This window comes from Equus quagga, chromosome 13 (assembly GCF_021613505.1).
Source record: "Equus quagga isolate Etosha38 chromosome 13, UCLA_HA_Equagga_1.0, whole genome shotgun sequence".
Lineage (NCBI taxonomy): Eukaryota > Metazoa > Chordata > Mammalia > Perissodactyla > Equidae > Equus > Equus quagga.
The window spans coordinates 19750999-19774209 of NC_060279.1; the positions used below are offsets into that span (position 1 = coordinate 19750999).

The window sequence follows — 23211 nt, forward strand, 5'->3', positions numbered from 1 at the left end:
CTCTGCCAAGCTGCTTGCTGCAGAAGCTGATGAAGGTGGTAAAATGCCTCCCTGGCATTTGCGTGAACTCTCAGGCCAGGCTGAGTTGAGTTCTAATCCCTGCTCTTTCACCAACTGGCTGTGTGACCTTCGGAAAGGGGTTTTCAAGATTTAGTGCTCTGTCAATAAAATGTGCTAAAAATGATACCTCCGTCATCACTTGATGGAAAGAGTAAATAACATAGTGGATGTGACAATATTGTCTCAGTGTTTGGCTCAGAGTACATACCCATTGAGTTAATAAAAATAGAGTGCCTTATTACCAATAAAACTATCAATTAATGAGTCTTTTCATGGATTCAAGTTCATCAATTTCTCCATCATAGATGTTTTATGGAAAGTTATTTTACTGGTTTTTTTTTCCATTTGGTATTCAGGTCGAAACAGAAAATGCTAAGACTTTTAAAGGACTACTTTTTTTTTAAGTTTGGAGCTAAAACTTAAAACAATTTATTTTTATAGTTTCCGTCATAATTCCATTGCCCCATATTTTAAAATCTGTACTTATAATTGAGTTTGACCAAATCAACCTAAAGTATCTGACTTTGTGAGGTTTATTTATGAGCATGGACATTTTAACAATGCTTCTGTCTAGGCCTGTTCTGCCACAGCTAAATTTTAAAATCAGGAGACCAGTTGACGATTTGAGAAAAAAAGCAAACCAGTGTGTTAAGTTGTTGATATCTATATCAGAATATTCTATATCTATATCTAAATATATAAAAACTCTGTTTATAAGCTTTGTGTGTGTGTGTGTATATATATATGTAAACCAAATCAATAATTTATGGATTTTTGGAGTAAACTGTAGCTTGATTCCTGACACTTAATAAATTAAAGCAACTTGAATTTTGTCTCTAGTAACTTCTTCCAGGAAAGAAAGTTCATGGAAGACTTTTAGATCAAAGCAACAACCTTACAAATAACAGTCTAGAATGAAGCCCACGTAACTAAACCAAATGTATCATTCTAAAGCATGCTGTCCTACAGAAATGTAATGTGAGCCTCATATGTAATTTTCAAAAACAGTTGAAATTAGTTTTAATAATCTATTTATCCCAATATATCCAAAATGTTATTTCATGTTATCAACATAAAAAAATTAGTACTTCTTTAGTTTTTTAATTTAAATTTCAATTAATTAAAATAAAACATTCAGTTCCTGTGTTTCACTAGCTCTATTTTAAGTGCTTGATAACCACGTGAGGCTAGTTAGTGACTACTGTATTAGACTGCATTATCTAAAGTATTCATTTTATAGATCATTTTAATGGTTATTTATGATTTAAAATAATTAGAAAACCAAGCTCAAGTTTCAGATAGGGAGATTTTATAAGGATGTAACACTACATGTTAACTTCTTTTGGAAAAAAGAAACATTTTTCTTTTCAAGAACCTACATGCACAATGAGATAGACAAATAGTTTCACCAAGATATGAATTACGTTAACATTTAATTTTAATTTTCAGTTAGTCACTAACTCCTATAAGCAGAAAGGCAATAATTTAAAGATACTGTACTATTTTGGGAAGAGAAGAATTTTATTCCTGAGAACAACTTATAATCAATATGTAATCAGTATGTTTACAATAAAATCTATGTCTGCAAATATGAAATTCAGGGCAGAATAATTTTTTTTTTTTTTTTTTTGGTGAGGAGGATAGGCCCTGAGCTAACATCTGTTGCCAATCTTCCTCTTTTTGCTTGAGGAAGATTGTTACTGAGCTAATATCTGTGCCAGTCTTCCTGTGCTTTAGGTGGGATGCCACCATAGCGTGGCGTGATGAGCAGTGCTAGGTCCACACCCGAGATCTGAACCTGCGAATCCTGAGCCACCAAAGCAAAGTGCGTGAGCTTAACCGCTAGGCCATGAGGCCGGCCCCCAGAATAATAATCCTATGGTAAAGAATACACTGATTTCCACAGCAGGAAAAAATTAAATGAGCTACACAGATCACTCCTAAGAGACGCATAGGCACATCCGGTATGGGTTTCTGACATAGGTGTGTCAAAATGTTTCCTTTTGACTTGACGTTCCCCAATTTTCTGGCTGCTTTGAGGCTTTCTGTCATTTCCTCCATAAAAGTCAAAGAGTTCGTTTTGGAGAGTATGATATAAAAGTTCAAAAAATAAAAGGAATGCCTTTCACTTGCAATTATATTTGTAAAATTCTCTGTGGGGTTATAGCTGTGTCAGCTCATCACACTCTTTCCTTTGGGTGTTAACCAATATTAAGCATCATATATATGAGATTCAATGTTTCACAGAGGTACTTTTTTCAAGAGAATAAGGTGGTTCCCATACTTAAAGAAAATTTTGACTATATTGGTTTTATTAATATGTGGCTTTAAACCATTCTACTCAGAATTATAGGGTGAAAAAATACTTAATTAAAGGCTTAGAGATCCTGTTTCAATACTTTTTTTTTTTTAAGGCTGCATTCAAGTTTTAGGATAAGTGTGAAGGTATGGAGGGATCCCAATGGGATGAATTAGTTTGGAGTCACTTCCAAGGATTCTAGTGGTCTCTAGAAGGTCTCTAGAAGACTCCTGGGTAATGTCTAGGGATGAACTAAGGCACCTGTAGGTCCTCATAGAGTCAATTTGAACACAAGTCAGATGGCTCAAAGACTATCCTTCACTCAGTAACTGGACAAGGTTTATTGTCATTCTTGCCGTTCCCAGCATGTATCTCTGGAGGTTTCTTAGCTGTTCTGATTTTTGGCCCACAGACAGAAAACTTCTGGCCCCTTAGTACTAGGTGACAATTAGCAAAAGGCAATTTATTTCTCTTTAGAGTGATACTCTCACTGTGTACTTGGCCATTCAATAATGTTTGTGGCATGGATAAATTACATTGTGATTCACATTCAGGTATGTTGAGTATCGTTGAGTAATATTTTTAATTAAGCTTCTGAAAATACAATAGGAATCTAATTTTTTTTTGAGTAGTGCAGAATATCCATTACAGATATACAGAGTTACTGCAGCAAAAATTATTCTTATCCAATATATTATAATTGTCAATGTGCCCAGTAGCTGTTTCTCACTTTCCTAGCATGCACACACTCATTCACGGGCATTTGTTGCACATGATAATCCCCCAAATAACTCTTATGCGAAGGAAAATATGTTATATCATTAAAGCATGTTAGAGCACATCTGAAGAGAGAGGAAGTACATCTGACTGGAAGAAAAGAGAAAGTTTTAAAGTGAGGAAGGCATATTATCTCAGCCTAGGAAAGAAAATAGTTCAATTTGACAAATATTTACTCAGTGATTAATATATGCCAGTGAATGCTAAGAACTGAGGACTCAAGGACTCAGCAAGGCATAGTTCCTGCCATCAAAGAGCTTATAGAAAATGGGGGAATTTAAACATGTATGTATCGGTAAGGAGTGTTTGATAGCAGAGATGGAGCAGTAGAAAGATTACTTGGGTGTAAGTATTAAAGGCATTAAGGTTTGAAGCAAGGGGCATATTCCAAGAACAGGAAGTAATCTCAGCTTAGAGGGAGCAACTTATAGAGAGGGAACAGCAGGAGATAGAAAGCTAGAAAGATAATTCAGTCGAACACAAGTAGTTAGTAAAACATTTCAAGTAGGAATGTGACATGTAAAGCTCTTTCTTGTAGGAAAAATAAATTTGGTGGTAGGAAGCCAAAGATTAGATGGGAGGCTATACTTGTAATAAAATTAATGATAAGAAGAGTGAATTGTAGGAAGTAAAGAGGAAGGGAGGGGACAGATTCGTGAAAGAAGTAGGAGTATGGTTTGACCACCGATTAGGTCAAGGAAGAGGGAGGAGACAAAGATGACTCAGGTTTTGAACTTGAATATCTAGGCAGATAGTGCCATTAACAAAAATAGGGAAAACGTGGTTGGGGGAAAATACAAGGAGTTCCATTTTGGACATACTGGATTGTAGAGACCCAGAGAGCGTCTAGGAGTAGATGTCTAACAATCAGTTGAAAACGGAAAATTGGAATTTGGGAGATAGGTACAGTCAGAATACGAGTATGTAAGTTTTTGAGAGTAGTACTATCTGTTAAACTAAATATCATGAAAATGCACATAAATGATAGAGGATAGGAGAAAAGTCCTGCCAAAATAGAAGGGACTGTTAACTCAGTAAAATTTCTAGGAGTCTATGGCTGATAGCTTCTCAAAGTGGAAGGTCAGGTTACTTTAGCCTCCAGCCCTCTATCATTAAGAAAGCGGCATGATATTTAATGAGGCTCTCAATTTTAGAAGCAATTTATAACCGTTGGGGCTCTGTTCCTACTCATTTAATAAATGATACTCAAAGGCTGTAAGTTTTGAGTAGGATCCAGTGCAAGAAAAGATTCTCCAGTTCATCCAGGCTACAATGTAAACAACTCTAATGCTTGGTGCTTGTGACCCTGATTAGATCTCTGGTGCTCGAGATATCTGTATCAGAATCTGAGACTGTTTGGAGCCTGGGGAAAGCTCCAGTAGGAGAATCAAATAGAATTTCCAGGGTTTAAAGATAAAACCTAATCCTTTTAATCAAGTAATTATTTTCTTTTTGAGAAAGAGCTCTTGTTGGACTCTGGTAGACTGTAGAACCACAAGCACCCCGATGATCCCAAGCTGCCCTGCTTTTTATTTGATTGTTTTTCTAAACCATGAGTTCCTTAAGGAAAGGATACTTTAGCTTATTCATCTTCATTTGCCCAAATCTTAGCAGTTATGAATTGCTCAAAACATATTAGTTGAAAGTCTATTCCTTTGGCTCTGTGTTAGTGACATCTATGCTAAGGAAATAATTAAACATAATATGTATACTTTTGTATGTAAATATTTATAATAGATTTATATTTATGTACTCGTAATAGAGGAAAATCTGAAGAAGCCTTAATAGTCAACAATAGCGAAATGGTTGGCTAAATTATGGGATGTAGACAGAATATTATGCAATCATTAAAACCTGTGATTTTGAAGAACATTGATGACATGTAAACATAAGCAGAATATAATCTTAAATTTAAAATATAATATATAAAACTGTAAATATAGCAATTTTATCTATAAATTTAAATATTTTTGAAGGAAATAAACGTGACAAGAATTCTTCTTAGGGTGAAGACTGTTTTTTATTTAGGAAAATATGTTGAGCCTATTCAAGTAGAAAATAAAACACAGAGATCATGTATTAGTAGGAAAAATGAAGCAGAGTGAAAAGAGTGACAAAGAATATTTATTTATATATAGCGGTCATGGAGGGCTTCTCTGATAGGTAACATTTGAGCAGAAGCTTGGGGTATGGAAGATATGACAGTATGTTTGTTTGCTTGTGGGAATGATCCAGTAGAGAAGGAATGCTTGATGATGGAGTAGAGAGAGGGGACAGCCACAGGAGCTAAGTCCTTGATTAGGCACAAGTGGGTAGTTAGTCTTAGCTATGAGCACAAATGATTCCTTCACCGTGAAACCAGGGCATATAGCTGCTATTGCAGGCAGGTTAATAGGTATCGTGGCAGGAGTTTGTGAAAGTTCTCTTCTGATTGCTTCTATTTTCTTAGTACGATGGAAGCATAGTCATCAAGTGAGAGTAGAAAGGATAAGAGAGGGTATGTATGAAATGGTCATGTAAGAGGATGGGAGAGTGAATCAACATTCAATTAACTAAAAAATATACAACAATGTATTATTTTGGGTGATTTTATGATGTATCCATTAGTACAGGTTTTTCCATCTCCACATCACTTTATATCTTTTCCATTTCCTTGTAACCACAGTGGTTAATCCAGTGGTAAACCGACCGAAAATAAAAGTGAAGAGAATTTGCTTGATTCTAGAACTCCTAAAGCAGCTTGTCATAAAATTTCCCTTTCTTTTTTCCTGATGAATTTTTTTGCATCTTTTCTCTCTGCTCCTCAACAGGGTGGCGGTGATTGTCCAGAAATGAGTATTGGAGCTATAAAAATTGCCTTGGAAATTTCTCTTCCCGGTTCTTTCATCTATGTTTTCACTGATGCACGGTCCAAGGATTATAGGCTCACTCATGAGGTGCTGCAGCTTATCCAACAGAAGCAGTCCCAAGTGAGTAAGAATCAACCCCAAACTTTTCCATCTGAAGACAGCTGTAAGGAATACAGCATGTGAGAAGTGCCTCTTGTCTTTGACTATACTATGTGTGGCAAATGCCAATAATTATAACTATTGATCCATATGTATGTACTCTGATATGTATGTCATTTAATTTAAACATTTTAAACAGATATGTGATGGTCGTACATAGCATATGAATGCCTTGCTTTTTAACACAGAGAATAAATGGTTGGAGATTAATTAAGATGCTTGTTACCATCTTATCCTTCTAACAGACAAAAACATAGACCTAACAAAAAAGGCCTGTATTTCAAATATCACCTCTTATGTGGAAACTTGTCTGAGCCAGTTACTCATTGTATCAGTTCGCTATTGCTGCATAACAAGCTGTTCTAATTCTCAGTGGCTTAAAACAATGCACATTTATTACTCACATGTTTGCAGGGCTTGGTTGATCGAGGCTAGGCTTGCCCCTTTGTGTGTCTGGGGCTAGTTTGGGTTTCACTCATCTAGGCTGATCTCTAGGGTGACTTGGTTTTGCTTTGCAGATTTCTCAGCCTCTTTCTGAGACCAGTAAGCTAGTTTAGGCATGTCCTTCTCATGGCCAAGGCAGAAACTCTAGAGATCAAGTGGAAATACACAAGGCCTCTTGAATGTAGGCTCTGGTCTGGTAGCATGTTCCTTTTGCCTTGTGCTATTGGCCAAAGTGAGTCACATGTCCAAGCTTTGATTCAAAAATGGCAAAATAAGTTTATTTTTCCTGCTTTTTCTCCCTAAATCCTCCCCCCCCCCCCCCCCCCCCCAGTATACAGTTGTATATTTTAGTTGTGGTTCCTTCTAGTTGTGGCACACGGGACGCCACCTCAATGTGGCCTGATGAGTGGTGCCATGTCTGTGGCCAAGATCTGAACTGGCGAAACCCTGGGCCGCCGCAGCAGAGTACGTGAACTTAACCACTCACTCGGCCACAGGGCCAGCCCCGCAAAATAAGTTTTACCTCTTTAGTAAGAAGAACTTCAGAATCTTTTGCAAAGTGTATGGATATAGAGAGGAATATGTATTTATTATTACCACTTGCCTAGTAGTGCATTAACACATAATAGGGGCTCAATAAATGTATACCGATTTCTGAAAACCCTTTAAACTCTTGTTTTTTTTAAATCATAGGTGGTATTTGTGCTCACTGGAGATTGTGATGACAGGAGCCATATTGGATATAAAGTCTATGAAGAAATTGCTTCTACAAGTTCTGGTCAAGTGTTCCATTTGGACAAAAAACAAGTTAATGAGGTCAGTTTAATAAAGTTGGTCTACTTTATTACCAGCTACCTTACCAAAATCAGTTAGGCTAACCTAATTGTGACAGATTTGATTTCAAAAATAGGTTGAACAAAAAGATTGTTTTTTCCCTAGGCCACAGTTTAATAAACATGGAGAAGCAGAGATTTAATTAGTATTAATTTCTAGATTGCATTACGCTATACTGACAAATTATTTTAGATTTCAGCATAAGTGTATTTAAAATTCGTTTAGTGGGACTTGAAAATCTTTGGAGTTCTTGTTGTTTAGTAAGGTCAGTTTGTATTTCTGATGCACAACTTTTGGATAACTGGTAAAATAAGGCTTGACTCTTTACTGAAGTCAAATGTGAGAAAGTTAGTTATTGAGCAAAATTCCAATCAGGTTTGATCTCTAAGATTAAAAAAATTAACTAAGTAACTATATAGTTATCTAAAAACTTTTATGGTAATAAAATATGTAACTTAACGTACCAAGAAAATCTTGGTATTTTCTAAAAAAGTGTTTGAGATATGTGTCATATGTCTAATTGTCATGATTCTTTCTTTTTCTCTTTGTCACCTTGCCTTGGTCTCGTTTATGATAATAAAATTTTATTTATTTATTTATTTTATTTGCCTCCCATTTAAGTTTCTAAAAACATGCCAGTACAAAGTTAAGGTTTTATGTGGGCATAATTCACATTTGATTGATGTGGTCACTGTATCTATACAAGTTCTATTATTTTCATGACAGACTTGTTAGTGTCCTGAATGAAATGGTTCAGTAGTCTTATAACTGAAAAGTTCTTATGACATCATGGGTGGAGCTATTAGGACATTGCAAATTTCTAGAATACGCAATCTAGGAAAAATGTTTTTTGTCAACAAATGATACACAAACCTGCAAGGTTACCTTAGTCTAAAAAATCTTTTCTTGGAAGAAACCTTAGGGTTATGGTTTGAGTCCGTATTGTGCCCAGTGTACTGACTCAGAAATGCCTGGGCAGGGTCTGACAAGACAGGGGGCACCCTTAGCAGTTATTTGCATAAACATTTGCATGAGAATTTGGGAACATGGGAAGAAAAGGGTTTGGGAAGAGTGCAGGACTCTCTCAGGAAGTGGGTTTCTTCTCCCATCCCATACACAGTGTTTGATCCTAATAAAGGAAAGGTCTCTGGTTGAAGTTGTTTTTAACCTGGAATTGTGTAAGACCCTCAGGTACAGTCAATATCATTAGCCCACAGTAGGGCCTAAGTGAGGAAGAGCATCATTCTCTCTTGCGTCAGTGAGGACACCACCCACTTAGGGTGTTGTGGGGTTCCGGATTGGAAGTGGCAGTGGTGTTCAGTGAAGACAGATGGGGCCTTGGTGCCAGCAGAGGATGCCATGCCCATTGGACATGGTGGCTCCTAGCAGAAGGTACTAGAGAAGAGAACAGGTGAGAAGAGACATAGCTGGCACCTAGGGCATTTGAAAGAACAGTTGTTCTAACCTGTGGGCAGTCAGGGGCAACTTGGAGATTCCCAAAACAAATTGGGTGAACTTCTAGGGAGAACCATAGAGCTTTGTTAGGAGTTGGGCCCCAGAGCTAGAAAATAATATGTGTCCCATAAGTGTAGCTCCATTTATATCCACATATGCAGGGAAAATTGATTTACACAAAATTGAAAATAGTATTGTAGTCTTAAATGGAGAAAATAAGCCCTTCAGAGGTATACACTTTATTTATTAAATAAGTGGCATGATACATAATTTTTATAGTCCTAGTAATTTTTAACAATTCTGACAATTAACCAAATAATTTACAAGAATAACAATTTACAGAAATTTAGCGTAAATTGCAGAAAATTTTATAGATACTATTTTATAGAAAATTTAATCCACTGGTTTGTTAATAGTGTTTCTCTCCCAGATCATCAATAGATAACTGATCTTTAAATTTAGCTAAGGCAGAATAGGACTAGAGAGAAGCATTGCTAAAATTGTCCATTTTTATAAACTGGAGTTTTATGCCAACAGGAATGGGCCTTAATTTATCTGTCAATCATAGCAATTCCAACCCTCTCTTCAGTTGGTTTAAGAAAGGTCATCTCATTTACTTTGGGCCGCTGAGACTCAGGGAGAATTTAGCTAGGGGTGTTTTGGAAGAGTTTTCTTCTTCTAGGTATTATTTTGCATGGATGTGAATCCCAGATCTGATGCAGGCATCTTAATATAAGTCTGTGTATGAAACAAATACAAGGGGGAGTAAAGAGCTAAGAAAATCCAAAGTCAGATTAATCAAGTCAACACTCAAACTCATCCTACTGCTGAGCCTCCAGAGTTAAGGAAATGATCCTTTTAATTGAGCCAGTTGGAGTTGAGTATTCAGTTACCTAAGGATAAATGCATCCTAACTAATAAGAATTCTCTCTGTTTAATCTATATATCTTTGTGGCATGGTCTCTGTAAGGTCCAGTTTCCTTGTTTGTAAAATGAGGATAATAGAATTATCCGTTTCAGAAAGTTGTTTTAAGGCTAAATGAGATAATGCATGTAAAATGTTCCATAGCATGTCGGGTACAAGGTAAGTGCCCAATAAATTTTAACTAGTATTATTATAATCCTTTTGATGTCATTGTATTGCTTTCAAAGTGGCGAAATCGTGCCACTATGTTTGTTAGAAACCAGATGGCTAGTTGTTGCTGGGAAATAAATTTGAGTGGGCGAGTCTGGGAAGAGGCTGGAGAGATGGTTTTCTTTTCTCTTGTATGTGTGAGAAGAGATATTATGAAGGGGGTACTGGAAGTATCGAAGCCAATATGTTCCTTAAAGAAAGCCACCAAGGTGGATGATTTTGTCAACAAAAAGCAGAGTGACAGTATTAAAATTGGAATGCAAAATTTTTAGTACGTAATCTAGCCATTTCTCTTTTCTCATTGTTCCAAATTCTCCTATTACATAGACATTATAAACTCTAGGGAAAATAGATGCTATGTGATATCTGCACATTTAATAGACACAAGAACTGCAGGGCATCCACACACATACTAAGTCTTTTCGTTTTGCTAAAGAACAATTTTTCATCTACTGTTTCTAAAGGCAACTGTAGAGTATTATGCTTTACCCTCTTAACCTCGTTCATCAATTTCCAACCCAGTGGAGTGTTTTTTGTATCAACTTTCTCTTGAGCTAACTGGAAGTTTTTTCTTTCTTCCTGTTTTTATTTTTGTTTTTTAAAAATAATGATTAAGTAAGAGATCTAGGTATCTTTCATCTTTATTTAATATAAAAGAGAAATCAAAGTGAAGAAATTATTTGGCTGGGCATCAGTGGCCTATAAATCATTGGATAGTATTTCATTTTGGAAACACAAGTCAAGACACATCTCAAGGACGTACTTAAACAATTCGCCTTTGAAGATGGAAAAGGAAGTAAACAGTTTCACTCCTCAATCTCTTTGTAAACAGGGTGATTGTCAATGGATCTAATTAATGCTTCCTTTGGTGTGAGAAAAGTCCAGGTGAAATCTCAAAGTTACCCACAGATGCTATATTCTTGTGTGAAGAAAGCTAGCACAAAAGATCCATTGTCAATTGGATAATTCACTTATTCTGTGTTTCCCCATCCTTTCTCCCCACCTCCCCCAATTAATTTCTTCAAACATTCTCCCCCTGTCCCCCCAAAAAACCTTCTACCTGGACATCACAGCCCTGTGGATTGGTCTCATTCCCCACTTGTAAGTAATGCTGGCTAACTAGTTATGTTATATCAGAAGGAAGTTTTATTAAATAAAGGAATATTGCCAAATAATTTATATTTTTTGAAGGAGGTAAATGGTGATATTTAGAAGTCCCATAATATATCTTAATGACTGTCTTACCGTGTAGCTTGCAGGTCTTTGGTATCCGATGTGTTAATTCCAGCATTCCTTGTGAGCACTCACTGCTTTCTTCTGGAGCGGTCCCTGTGCTGCTCTGTTTGGCACCGGCGTGCTCATCTCGACCCTCATTCTCTATTAGACTTGAAAGGCGCCCACAACTCTTGCCTTTTCTCAGCAATTACCCTGTGATTAAGAAAACAATACCAGTATCAACGTAGAACGATTGAGTGCTTATTATGGCCATTCAACAAGAAATTTAATTTTATTTCACTTCAATTCAATTAATTCATAAATCACTTCCCATAAGGAAGACACCACGATCATCAGCCCCATTTCACAGATGAGGGAACTGGAGCGTAGGGAGACAGAGCATCTTGCTCAAGGTCAAACTGCTGCTAAGTGTTTGAACATGGGGTTCATGTGCAGTCTGTCTCCTAGGCTGCCCCCTTAACCACTGTTAAGTCCCTGCCTGTGATTTCCACTTTTGTTTTCATCAGAGGGTGCAGTTTTAACAATAAAGTGACACATCAGGGATTCTATTGTCATTCCTTTGTTCAACATGTTTAGGGCATTTGATACTAGTTACCACATTAAACACTGGGAGAGCAAAGGCCAACAACGTGCTGCCCTGTCTACAAGGAGTCTAGAGGAGGAGAGGGGATGTTACCAGAGTGCAAGATGAGAATAGCTGATGGAGACAGCCCCCACTCCTCAACCAGCCAGACTTCACTCGGTGAGGACCACAGGTCTGTTGAAGAGCAGAGCACACCCTCTGTTCCTCAGGGTCCTAACTGCTGCTTCGGCTGATGAGAGTGAACATGGGACCTCTAATGCTAGACGATCTGGATTGGAATATCACCTCCACCACTTAGCAGATTCATGACCCTGGATAAGTTATTTAGCTCCTCCGTGCTTCAGTTTCCTCATTGATAAGATCGGGTAAATAATAGTACCAACCACATAAGGTTAAGCAAATAGGTAAATTTCAATCGTATCCAGCACATAATAAGCTTTTAAGAAAATGTTACCTGTTTGCTTTTTAATTTTTTTTCAAGTAACAAAACTGCAAATCCCATTCTCCATTGTCCTTTCTCTCTCTCAACAATACACTTGGGTGTCTGATTTAAATTTACTGCCCTCTGCTTAATGAGGGGTGAAGAGGCACTGAAATGCCTTCTACTTTTCTTTGAGTAGGTGGCAGGGTGATAAAATTCCAGGATATTACGACTCTCAGATCCAAGCCCTCCTCCCTCCTAGGCAAAGCTGCCTTAATGGCTCCTAAAGTCAGCATGCTCTGGGAGTTTACCATCAATTTTCTTACAGCAGCAAAGGGGGAGAGGAGGTCATCCCAGAGTTTTTATTCTAAGAATGATTAAAGAATGATGTCATCTATTACAGAGGCAGGGTATTAGTAATCATCTGGGCAGAAAACAGATGGCTCACTCAACAGGGACAAAAGAGAACTTAATAACAATTTACCAAGTTGAGAGCAGGGCTAAGGGCAGCTAACAGGGATGGTGAAGCACCAAGGGTCCAGCAACAGTGGAGGAGAGCCCAGTGAGAGCAAGGCTGAGGGCTCATCAAAAGCTATGGCCTATGATGGGCAAACTGCAGCCCTGTGAGGGTGGAGCCAGAGGAATAAATACCCAACCTCTCTTTTGTCATTCCTTCTCATTTCCTGGTGCCTTCCATTTCCCCCAGTGAAGAAGCTGGGCGACCAAGGAGCTGGAAGCTGGGAGACCAAGGAGCCTTGTTGAGGCAATCCATGAAGGTCAGTGTCCAGGGCACAGAGCCTGATGGAGAAGGGTAGAGAATAGCTCTGGAGGGTAAACAGAAAATGCCCAGCACTAGCAGTATTGTCTAGTATTTAAGATTCCAGGCTCTGGGACCATGGCTGATATGTCAGACATGTGACCTTAGACAAGTTACTTAATTTTCAGTGTCAGTTTCCTCCTGTAAAATGGGGAGAATGATAGTACCTACCTCATAAGGTTGTTGTATTTAGAACACATGAAAAAATATTAACTGCTGTTACTTATATTTAGTGATACATGGTAGTCAAAATATTCCAGCAACCAATATCAAAGCAACCTTTAGAATTTTCCCTGAAAGAAAAAGAGCTATATTGAGTGTCCATCTGTGACGACATGGCCAAAGGCAGGATGCTGTAGTGGGACACTCTGGGGCTTTAGAACCAGGGAGACCTGGGTTTGAATGACCTCTCTGTCTTTAGCTGGTTGAACAACATCATGTAACTTTATGTAACTTCTCTGATACAGTTTCTTCGTGTGAGAACAAAAATATTAATTACCCCACAAGACTGTTCTGAGGATTAAATAAAATAAGGAATACACATAGTAAGCTGAATAGAGTCCCAGGAAAATGGAAATACCCAGCCTGGAGGTTCTAAGGACAGGAATGGCTCCTTTGCCAAAGAGGGCACCCATGGTTTTGCTCTGAGTCTAGGTCCTGGGGGTGCCCTTATCCTGCAGAAGGCTCAGAAGGAGGGAGGGGTGAGCTCCACCTTTACAAATAAATGTCTGTGTGAGAATACACTCAGAACTACTGAAGATTTTTTGTGAGATTCTCAAATTTTTACAATTTCCCTGTATTTGTGATTTTTTCTTATTTTCACATCATAATAAAACTGTTAAAAGGTAAATGGTTTAATTGCTTATTTGGGGAATAATAATAACATCAATAATCATCATAATAGCATAGGTAACCCTTACACAGTGCTTGTTATGTTTCCGGCACTATGCTGAGTGCATTCCTTCAACCCTCACAGGCCTATGAGCAATGGATAATTTTCTAAACAATAAATTATGTCATTTTTTTGTTTTTTCTAAACAAATGGAAACAAAGTATACGTGAATTCATGTAACCATGTTGGTGACCTATAAAGCACTAATAATTAATAATAATAATAACAAAATAACATCATAAGCTCTCTATAGGTAGTTGGGGGAAGCCCTGAGTTGAATAAATCCCACTCCCCTGAGGGTCCCCCTGGAGTCAGCATGGGCAGTTGCTATGGCAACTGAGAGGAGAGGAAAGCAAGCAGAATCCCTGGGTCCCCTGCAGGGAGGAGAAGGGAGATGATTTGAGCCTGAGAAGCATCCTGGAGCTGAGCAGGACAGGTCCACGGAGTTCTTCTTGAGGAAGACAGAACAGATGAGCCTCTCTTCTGTCCGTAACAGGAACTGAAACTCTAAGATAAAGAAAACATCTTTATTTTTTCCACTAAGGAATTTCCAATGGGAAGGAGAGAGTTGCACTCACTAGATATTTCAGAGGAAGTAACTAAAACGCAGAAAAAGGAAGTGACAGTCTTGCAACTGATCCATGAAAAATACCAACAACCTGGCAACAAAAAGCCTCATAGATTAGAGATTACTGGATATATTTTTCTTGCTGGTTCTATACTCATTTTCACTGAGGTCAGTACTGATATTAGAAAAACTGTCAACTTTGCTGGAGTATGAATTCGGCACAGCCCTTTCCTGCTATTTTCACCAAAGGCCACTTGTGATTAGAATTCAGACCAAGAACTTTCTCTGCATATGATCTTAATGACGAGACTCGGAAACCCAGGGTTTTGAGCAATTAGTCTCCTGAAATGAGGTATCTACCATTTTGTTTCCCCCATTCTGTGTTTCACTCTAGACATTATTTCAAAAACATAACCTTACTGCTGACCTTGAAAATAAGTAGAAACGGGTGTTTCCTCTGAAATTTGAAAATGCATTGGAGACAATTATAGCATTCTAGAAAGCTACAGGAAATGTGTGAAAACAATTAATAAATGTTTCCACTTCTCCCTTCTTTGAATTCACCTAATTATATGTTGAAAATGAAATGGAGATCTCAGAGCTCATCCCTTAAGATAATATGGATGTCTCTACATTACAAATGTATCTAAAAAGGAATACTTACCTTAGCTTCAGTGGAATGCATTCCTTTTCTATTAGTATGCCAAGATTGACCTGTGATCCTCATGAGTGTGTCCTGGGCACTCTAATGCTCCAGTCACAGTAACCTTAGCACTCCAAGGCACCTCGGAGAGCTTTATAGGTCACCAACATGGTTCAATGAATCCATGTGTGCTTTATGTTTCTGTTTGTTTAGAAAAAAACAAACTATAACATATTTAATTTATTGTTTAAGAAATTATTTGTTGCTCATAGGCCTCTGAGCATGGGAACAATTTTTTAAAGTGACATTCAAAGTGTACATAGTACATAATATTCTTTGCAAGTGAAGAAAAAAAAAAAAAAGATGACTCTTCTCAATAGAATCTCATTTAGGCAAAAAACATGCCGAGTGAAGCAGAGTCCTCCTGCGGTGGAAACAGTGGGGAACAGGGAGTGGGGAATGCATTGTGCAAAAAGATAAGCCCTGTAAAAATGAGAAGGCCTGTCTTCCGTTCCTTGGTTTCCTGTACTGGCTCTGGGAACTGTTTGAAGCATTAGTTATAAACTGTGGCAGTAAGTTCTGTGAGGGCAGTGGGAGTCAATCTACAAAGCAAACTACTGCCTATGACGTCTGAGTTTCAACATGAAAGTGTGGTCTGACAGTCCTTTGTAAGACAATCATAATTTGACTCCAGTTATTACTTGTCTATAAAATTCAGGAAACGGAATGGATACTACTCACTAAAGCTTCTTCCTAAAATACCAAGAAAGCGGAGAGAAAGGAGAAAGTAGCTTATATAAATGTCTGAAGGAAAATTTCTTAAGAGAAAAGAAAGAAATTTTATTAAGGGCAAACATTAGCCAACAGGTTGCTTGCATTCAACAGGACCAAAACAAATAGTAAAAGAAATAGACCTGTTTACTTAGCTGACTCTATTTTGCTTAGAAGCTGAAATAAAATATTAATTTTGACCATGAGATGTAAGCTTTAACCAAATCAATCAATCTTACATAGCTAACTCTGGGTTTGCAAGAGTCTTAACTATCAAAAAGTTACAGTGTCAATCTCAAAGTCTTTGAAACATTTATTTGAATCCCCGTTGGCTTGAAAGAGACAATCTCTTCTCCCCATTTCAAGGGCTTGGTCTTTGTTTTTACTGGAGTTGTGGTAGAGACTAAATTGAATTGAGAGAAAAATATCGCAAATGCTTGATAGTTAAAACTGAAACAAGTAGTTAGCTACTGAAGTCACTGACCATGATCTTTTGAAGAGTTAACTTATTGGGAACCACGAAGGAACACGAGAGAATGTGAAGAAAATCTACAATGTTGAGACAAAGTTCTATTGAGCTGTTTTCATAGAGCCTCATCAATTTGGATATTTCCTTTCATATTTTATCTATTTAAATTTTAAAGGTTCCTTTTAAAGCTTTTTACTTAGAAAAAGCATATGTCTGTGATCAAATAATAAACCTGTCTCTCTCTCTCTCTACACTCTCTCACACACACACAAACATACACACACACCCCAGAGTGTATCTAATCTTCTAGGAATTCAGAAGGAACAAGCAAACTGGGGCCGGCCCAGTGGCATAGTGGTTAAGTTCTTGCATCCACTTTGGCGGCCTGGGGTTCGCAGGTTCAGATCCTGGGTGCGGACATAGCACTGCTTGTGAAGCCATGCTCTGGCGGCATCCCACTTAAAATAGAAGAAGATTGACACAGATGTTAACTCAGCGACAATCTTCCTCAAGCAAGAAGAGGAAGATTGGCAACAAGTTAGCTCAGGGCCAATCTTCCTCACCCAAAAAAAAGAGAACAAGAAGACTAACACTTTAAAAGGTTATATACCTGTTGTTTCAATAAAATATTGTTTTTTGTGAAGATTCTAAATTATTGTTAAGAAAGCAATTATATTTCAATCATCTAATCTAGGAATTATAAAGACATATACAGCAGGATTTTTTTTGTGTGAAAATCAAATGAAATCATTCTCCCAAGTATTTTGAAGAGGACTTAATTTTGAATCTTGGGAAGAATAATTTTGGAATCTTAGTCTCCTTTTTCCAAAAAGCTTCTGAACATCTAGGCCACTTGGTCCTTCCCGCCAAGAGATTTGTGTGTCCAGGATACCAAAGGACAGACTTTTGTCTATCACAGAAGTGGGAAAAATGAAAAAGTCTGGTTACTACATCTTTTCTCCAGAGCAACAGGTGCCTCCTACCCTTACATTTATGTAACTGAGGGGACAACATGCTAGTATTTTCCTTTAATAATGATAATTAAGTAATTGGCCCAAGGTAATTGGCTGTTGTTCATCTCTAAACACAGGAGAGTTTACATAGCTTTCTAATTTTCTTTTCTTAATCACCTACCTAGGAATCCCCTTGTGTAATTACTACTCATCTGAAAGAAAAAGTTGTAACTTTTGTACTAAACACGGTAGATAAATATTATTTTGAAGTAGCAAAAGACTTGGTCAGTACCTTTGGCAGAAATAATCATATCAATTAAAAGTAGCTTAATACCATTGAAGAAAACATATGAATGTTTTTTAAAAAGCAGTTTAAGGGATTTCATATACAAAGAATGAAGAAAACTCAAGGCCTTATTTACAATGTTTCTGTGTGATATGAACTAAGACAACTTTGAAAACAGTAGGTTATCTAATGAAGTGGTACACAGTTCCATGAAGATATTAAGTTGCAAATTCTATGTAAATACCAAATATATGTTATGACTTATCCTTATTTGCACTGGATTCAACATAAATAAAAACATTCATCAGGGGCAGTCTTATTTTTGCTTCTTATTCTGCAATAGCAAAGAGGAGATGAAAGAGTTAAGAGTCAAAGTATGGAAAGTTTTATTTAAGAAATTTCCTCATGACTTAGGATAAATAAATGGAAACAAAATCCATGCTTCATATATTTTCCAGGTTTCCTTATGCATTCCTAGAATGAACCAACTGTAATAGATTTGTAAGAGCAAAATCTTTTGAGAGATGATATGAGTTACTTTTGAGAGCTCCTTTGTAATATTTTGGTCATGATTTGGCTTTGTGACAAAAATTACAAATGGCTTTCCTCTTTCTTGCTAAAGGCCCCAAAAGAAAAATGTTCCTTAAGGTCATATACCATATAATTTAAACAGCTTTTGGTGTGAATGAATGAATAAAGAGAAAGGAAAAAAATCTTTCAAAATTCTTAAATATAATCTTAAATAGGCACAAATAATTTATTTGCTTCCAAAATATTGTTGGGTTAATCACCTTTTTAAATTATGAGCTTAGAAAAAAGACACATGATATGGTTAAACCATTTAAAATTTGAATATTAAAATCTACTGTGAATAGGAAGAAAGTCTTTGGGAATTCGTGAACCTGTTTGTGAAAATTTGGCCACCATTCATTCAAATAATATTTATTAAATTAACAGGTTAACTCAATAATATGGTAATGAATAAAATAAATTTAAATAATAAATTATTAAAAATAAATAAAGTTATTAATTCAAACAGTGTTTATTAAAATTATATATCTGGTAAGATTGCAGTTTTAAAAAAATACATTAATTCATTTACATATATATGCATAGTTTTAGAAAAAAATGGAAAGGTCATACCCAAATATGTTGATGACAATCACTGGATAGAATGATTATAGATAATTTTAATACTTTTTTCTTTTTTGTGTTTTCTTGATTTTTAAAATAGTGATTTGTTTCTTTTAGAAATGTAAATTTCCCTTATAAAAGGGCAACTTTTTCTCTGTTTTTAGAGCCTCTCCTGTGTTGGCTGTTTCTCAGAATAATCAGCTCAAAATAATCCTTAAGCCAAAAAGTCATATTTTGGAGTGGCATATTCTGTCACCCCTTGGAAGCCCTTCTGGATCTTTTCTTGATTCCTTTGAATCAGCCTGTCCATCAGCTGACATTGTTTTCTTTGTACATACGCACATTCAGTTCAGATTGTTCTTGCTACTGAATATACTTTCCCCTCTGCTTTGGGATTCTTTATTTTCCTAATAGGATAACACTAAACACTAAAGATTGTAGTTTTAGAAAAGTAAATATACAGAGATATTACAGAGCTATTAGAATTTTGTCACACAGATTTATTTTATATGAGGCAATTGATATATGACAGAGAAGGACTTTTTGTAGTGATACCTACATTAGTATGGTCTGTTGGACTGGAGAAAATCAGTGGATCAACTAGGAATGTATAACATTTTACTCTTTTTATGCAATAATACTGTCTTTCACAATAGAGTTAAGTAATACAATTATGAATAGGGAAAACCAGACAAAAGAACCAATTTGATTTGCTAATAAATTTAATTCACTTTCTTATCTTGTTTAGGAAATAAATAACTTGTCCTGAATTCCAATTATTTTTTACTTAACAAATGTCACAAGAATGGGTATTCTGATCTGGCTTCCTGGATTTTTGTTTTTTGTTTTTGTTTTTACAGTATCCTCCATTTTGATTAGAAATGTGGAATAAGACATAGTGCTGAATACATGATTTTAGACAAATGTCATTTATGAATTCAGCCTGCAATATCAGAATAGAATTCATTTTTACATGAGGTTTCCAAAGTAAACACAATAAGAATAGCCAGTTTTAATAAAATAAAAACCAATTTGTACTTTTCCCCAAAACTTACCCTGAATATTTTTACAGCTTCAAAAATATTTGGATAAGTCTTTTAGTATTTTTTCATTTCACTCACTATGTTATACTTCCTCTTTTAGATGGGGCTGGCAGTTAAAGTTTAAAATTTCACAAGAGAACTGTTCTTTCAGAAATTTCTAGCCTAAACAGATGTAGAAAAGACTGGGGACCCTAATGGAAAACCATTCATTACGTATTTGAAGGTTTGTCAGACTCAGTAACTTTTTCTTAAAAATAAGTTTAAACTTATTTTGATTAGCTTTTAAGTGTATTATAAAGGGGTCATAAACTTACTTGGCTAGCTGTATTGACCATAGAAGACTTTACAAATATGCGTTGATTTATGCAACTGTGGAATGCAGCAAAGCTTACTCCCACCTGGAGAGACCCCGTGAGCCTAGCTTCATTGAATAAACTAATGGAGCATTCACAGCTTATTATTCCCTGTCTGAAAGAATAAGCAAATTAACGTTTTGTCCTTGTAGCAATATCAAAGAAATGAATCAGTTTTTTTTTTAGTTATAAGATTATACTTTGATTATGCAGCTAAGTGGTTTGATGCCAATTCTAGGTTCTTAGGCTCGCTGTGTAACAGAAATTGACAAGAGGTCCAACCAAAATCTCAGACAAGGTTTTCTTGGGGCTTATGCCCAGCAAAAGGGAAACAGCACAGGAGAAGCGGCTCTCTGGTTGGGTCTCCGAAGGGAGTCGTCTTGAGTCTTTTATGGGGTGAAGGGAGAGGGCTGGCGTCATGATTCTCCTCCTCTGGAGGCGTCTTGCTTCCTTCTTCCTGCTGGTGTCATCTTCTCATGCCCCGTAAGGGCTGCAGTCCCTGCACTTGCCTAGTTGGTCCAACCTCCGGGTGTTGCTCACTACCGCCTCCCCAGGAAGGTCGTACGGTGGTCAATTCGAGGCTTTGTGCGCATGCGGGAGTCGGGGGCGACTGCTTGGGGAAAGTTTTGTTGTTGGAAGGGTGCTCATCTTGACTTCAAATATAGCTGGCTGGGAGGTGCAGGACTTGACGGTTACGGGTGAGGGACAGAGTCCCGTCCCTATTCTGTCTCCGTTTTGAACTGTGCTTTGTGGAGCTTTTTTGGGGTAGATCTTGGGGGCTCTGAAGGTGGGCTTCTGCAGCGTTTCCTGGAATAGTTCCGCTTTTACTTGTTTTCTGTGTTTATTTTTGTGTAAGATTTGATTTGACGAAAGTGTCTTGTTAAAAAAAAAAAAAGGAAAGAAGGTCGAAGGGCATTAATGTGGCTTGTTAACTGTGACTGAAAAATGAAATTGTTTGGAACATGTGAAACCACAATTCTGAAAGTCACCCCTTCAGGAATTAGACTATAAAGAATGATGACACATTTAGCTTTGGGGATTGAAATATCAACTGAAGTTTATTTATGAATGTTTTATTTTTTTCCCTGAGGCCGATGCTCGCATTGGCTTGAATCTTCAACCGTAAGAAATAATTATTTATAATATATCTAACTCTTTAAAGATTATCAGAAGGAAATCTGTGTTCATATTTGGGAACAATCTAGGGCTAACCAAATGTCTGTTTCATTTATAGCTGGTGAGGGAGAGCATTTACAAAGATGTCAGAAAGAACCCTCCACAGCTTCCTCTTGAATGCTTGTGCCCATTTGAATTAATCTTTCCTTTCTTCATTCTCTCCTGTTTCTCTGATCTCTATTGTAGTGCCAGATTGTGAGCTCCTGAGAGCAGGGGTTTTGTCATAAACATTTTGAGCCTCTTATCCTACTGTGATATTCAGTTACTATGCTTTTGAACAATGAATGAATGAATACAGCATATACATACACACAACACACGTATACATATATATGTATATTTTCACCGTAGCCCATATGAACAAAAAGAAAGTAGGCTTATGACATATTTATCTTTGTATTCTTATACTAATCATATTTCTATACATGCTAAATACTCACAAAATACTTTTAAACCAATATTACTGAGAGTGAGTTTGCATGGACTAAAATGCATCCATAGTGTGTACATTTTGATTAATTTTGACAAATTTGTACACCTGTGTGACCAGCACCACGATCATGATATAGAGCATTTCCATCACCCTTCAGATTTCCTCTATGCCCCATCCTAGTCAATTCTGTCCCCTGCCTTTCAACATGTCAACCACTGATTTGCTTTCCATCACTTGTGGTCTTTTCTCAACTTTCAAATAAATGGAAATTATTGTCTAGCTTTTTTCACCTAGTTTAATGTTTTTGAGATTCATCCATGTTGCTTTGTGTATCATTGGTTCACTCCTTTTTATTTAGTGCATTTGATTTTATGGATATACCACAATTTATTTATCCTTTTCCCTGTTGTTGGACACTTGAGTGGTTTCCAATGTTTGTCTACTCTGATTAAAGCTGTTTCGAACATTGCTGTGTGGTTCTTTGTGTGGACATATGTTTTCATTTCTCTTGGATGAATAATTAAGAGTAAAATTGTTGGGTCATATGGAAGTATATATTTAACTTTATAAAAATCTACAGGCTATTTTCCAAAATGATTTACCATTTCACGTTTCCACCAGCCATGTATGAGTTCCAGTTGACTCACATGCTTGCTAACTTTTGGTACTGTCAATCTCTTTAATTTCAGCCATTTTAATATGTGTATTTTTTTGTGTGTCTCATTGCAGTTTTAATTTGCATTTCTTGCATAACTAATGGTGTTGAACATTTTTCCATGAGATTGTTGGCTGTTTGTAGATCTTTTGTGAAGTGTCTCTTCAAACCTGTTGCTCTTAATTTGTTGGGCTGTCTTCTTGACTTTCTAAAAGTTTTCAAGGATTTTTCTCTTTTATGAGCAATACTGGTCTCAGCTTTCTTTTCTTGTAATGTTTTTACTGACTTTGAAATCAGAGTAATGCTTGTCTCAAAAAATGAGTTAGGAAGAATTTCTACTCTTCTACTTTCTAGAAGAGTTTGTATGAGATTGATATATAGTTTTTTCTTTAAATATCTAATAGTCATTACAATGGAAGCCATCTAGGCTTGGAGTTTTTGTGTGGGAAGATTTTTAATTATGAATTCAGCTTTTCTAGTAGATGTAGGCTTATTCAGAATTTTATTTCTTCTTGAGTAGGTTTGGGTAAATTGTCTTGCAAAGACTTTGTCCATTTCGTCTGAGTTCTTGAGTTTACTGACATGAAGTTTTTCTGTACTGCTCCCTTATTATCCTTTTAATGTCTGGGGGATCTAGTAGGGACATCCCTTCTTTTATTTCTGATATTGGTTGTTTATGTATTCTCTCTCTTTTGCCTTATCAATCTGGCCAAAGGGCTATCAAAATTTGAAATTTATTTTAAGGAAACAGCTTTTGTTTCATTGA

The 23211-nt window shown here is 36.6% G+C and overlaps 1 protein-coding gene across 3 annotated transcripts in view; it reads left to right on the top strand.

Annotated features, from left to right (window-relative positions):
• HMCN1 (hemicentin 1) overlaps positions 1-23211 on the top strand; it is a 433459-nt gene that overhangs the window by 112126 nt on the left and 298122 nt on the right. For all 3 annotated transcript variants that reach the window (XR_006891498.1, XM_046681569.1, XM_046681570.1), the window contains exons 3-4: positions 5947-6105; positions 7282-7404. Coding sequence is in view for 2 of the 3 variants with exons in the window: in XM_046681569.1 (XP_046537525.1) it covers positions 5947-6105; positions 7282-7404 (282 nt within the window). In the remaining variant the exon portion in view is untranslated. The remainder of the gene's footprint in view (positions 1-5946; positions 6106-7281; positions 7405-23211) is intronic.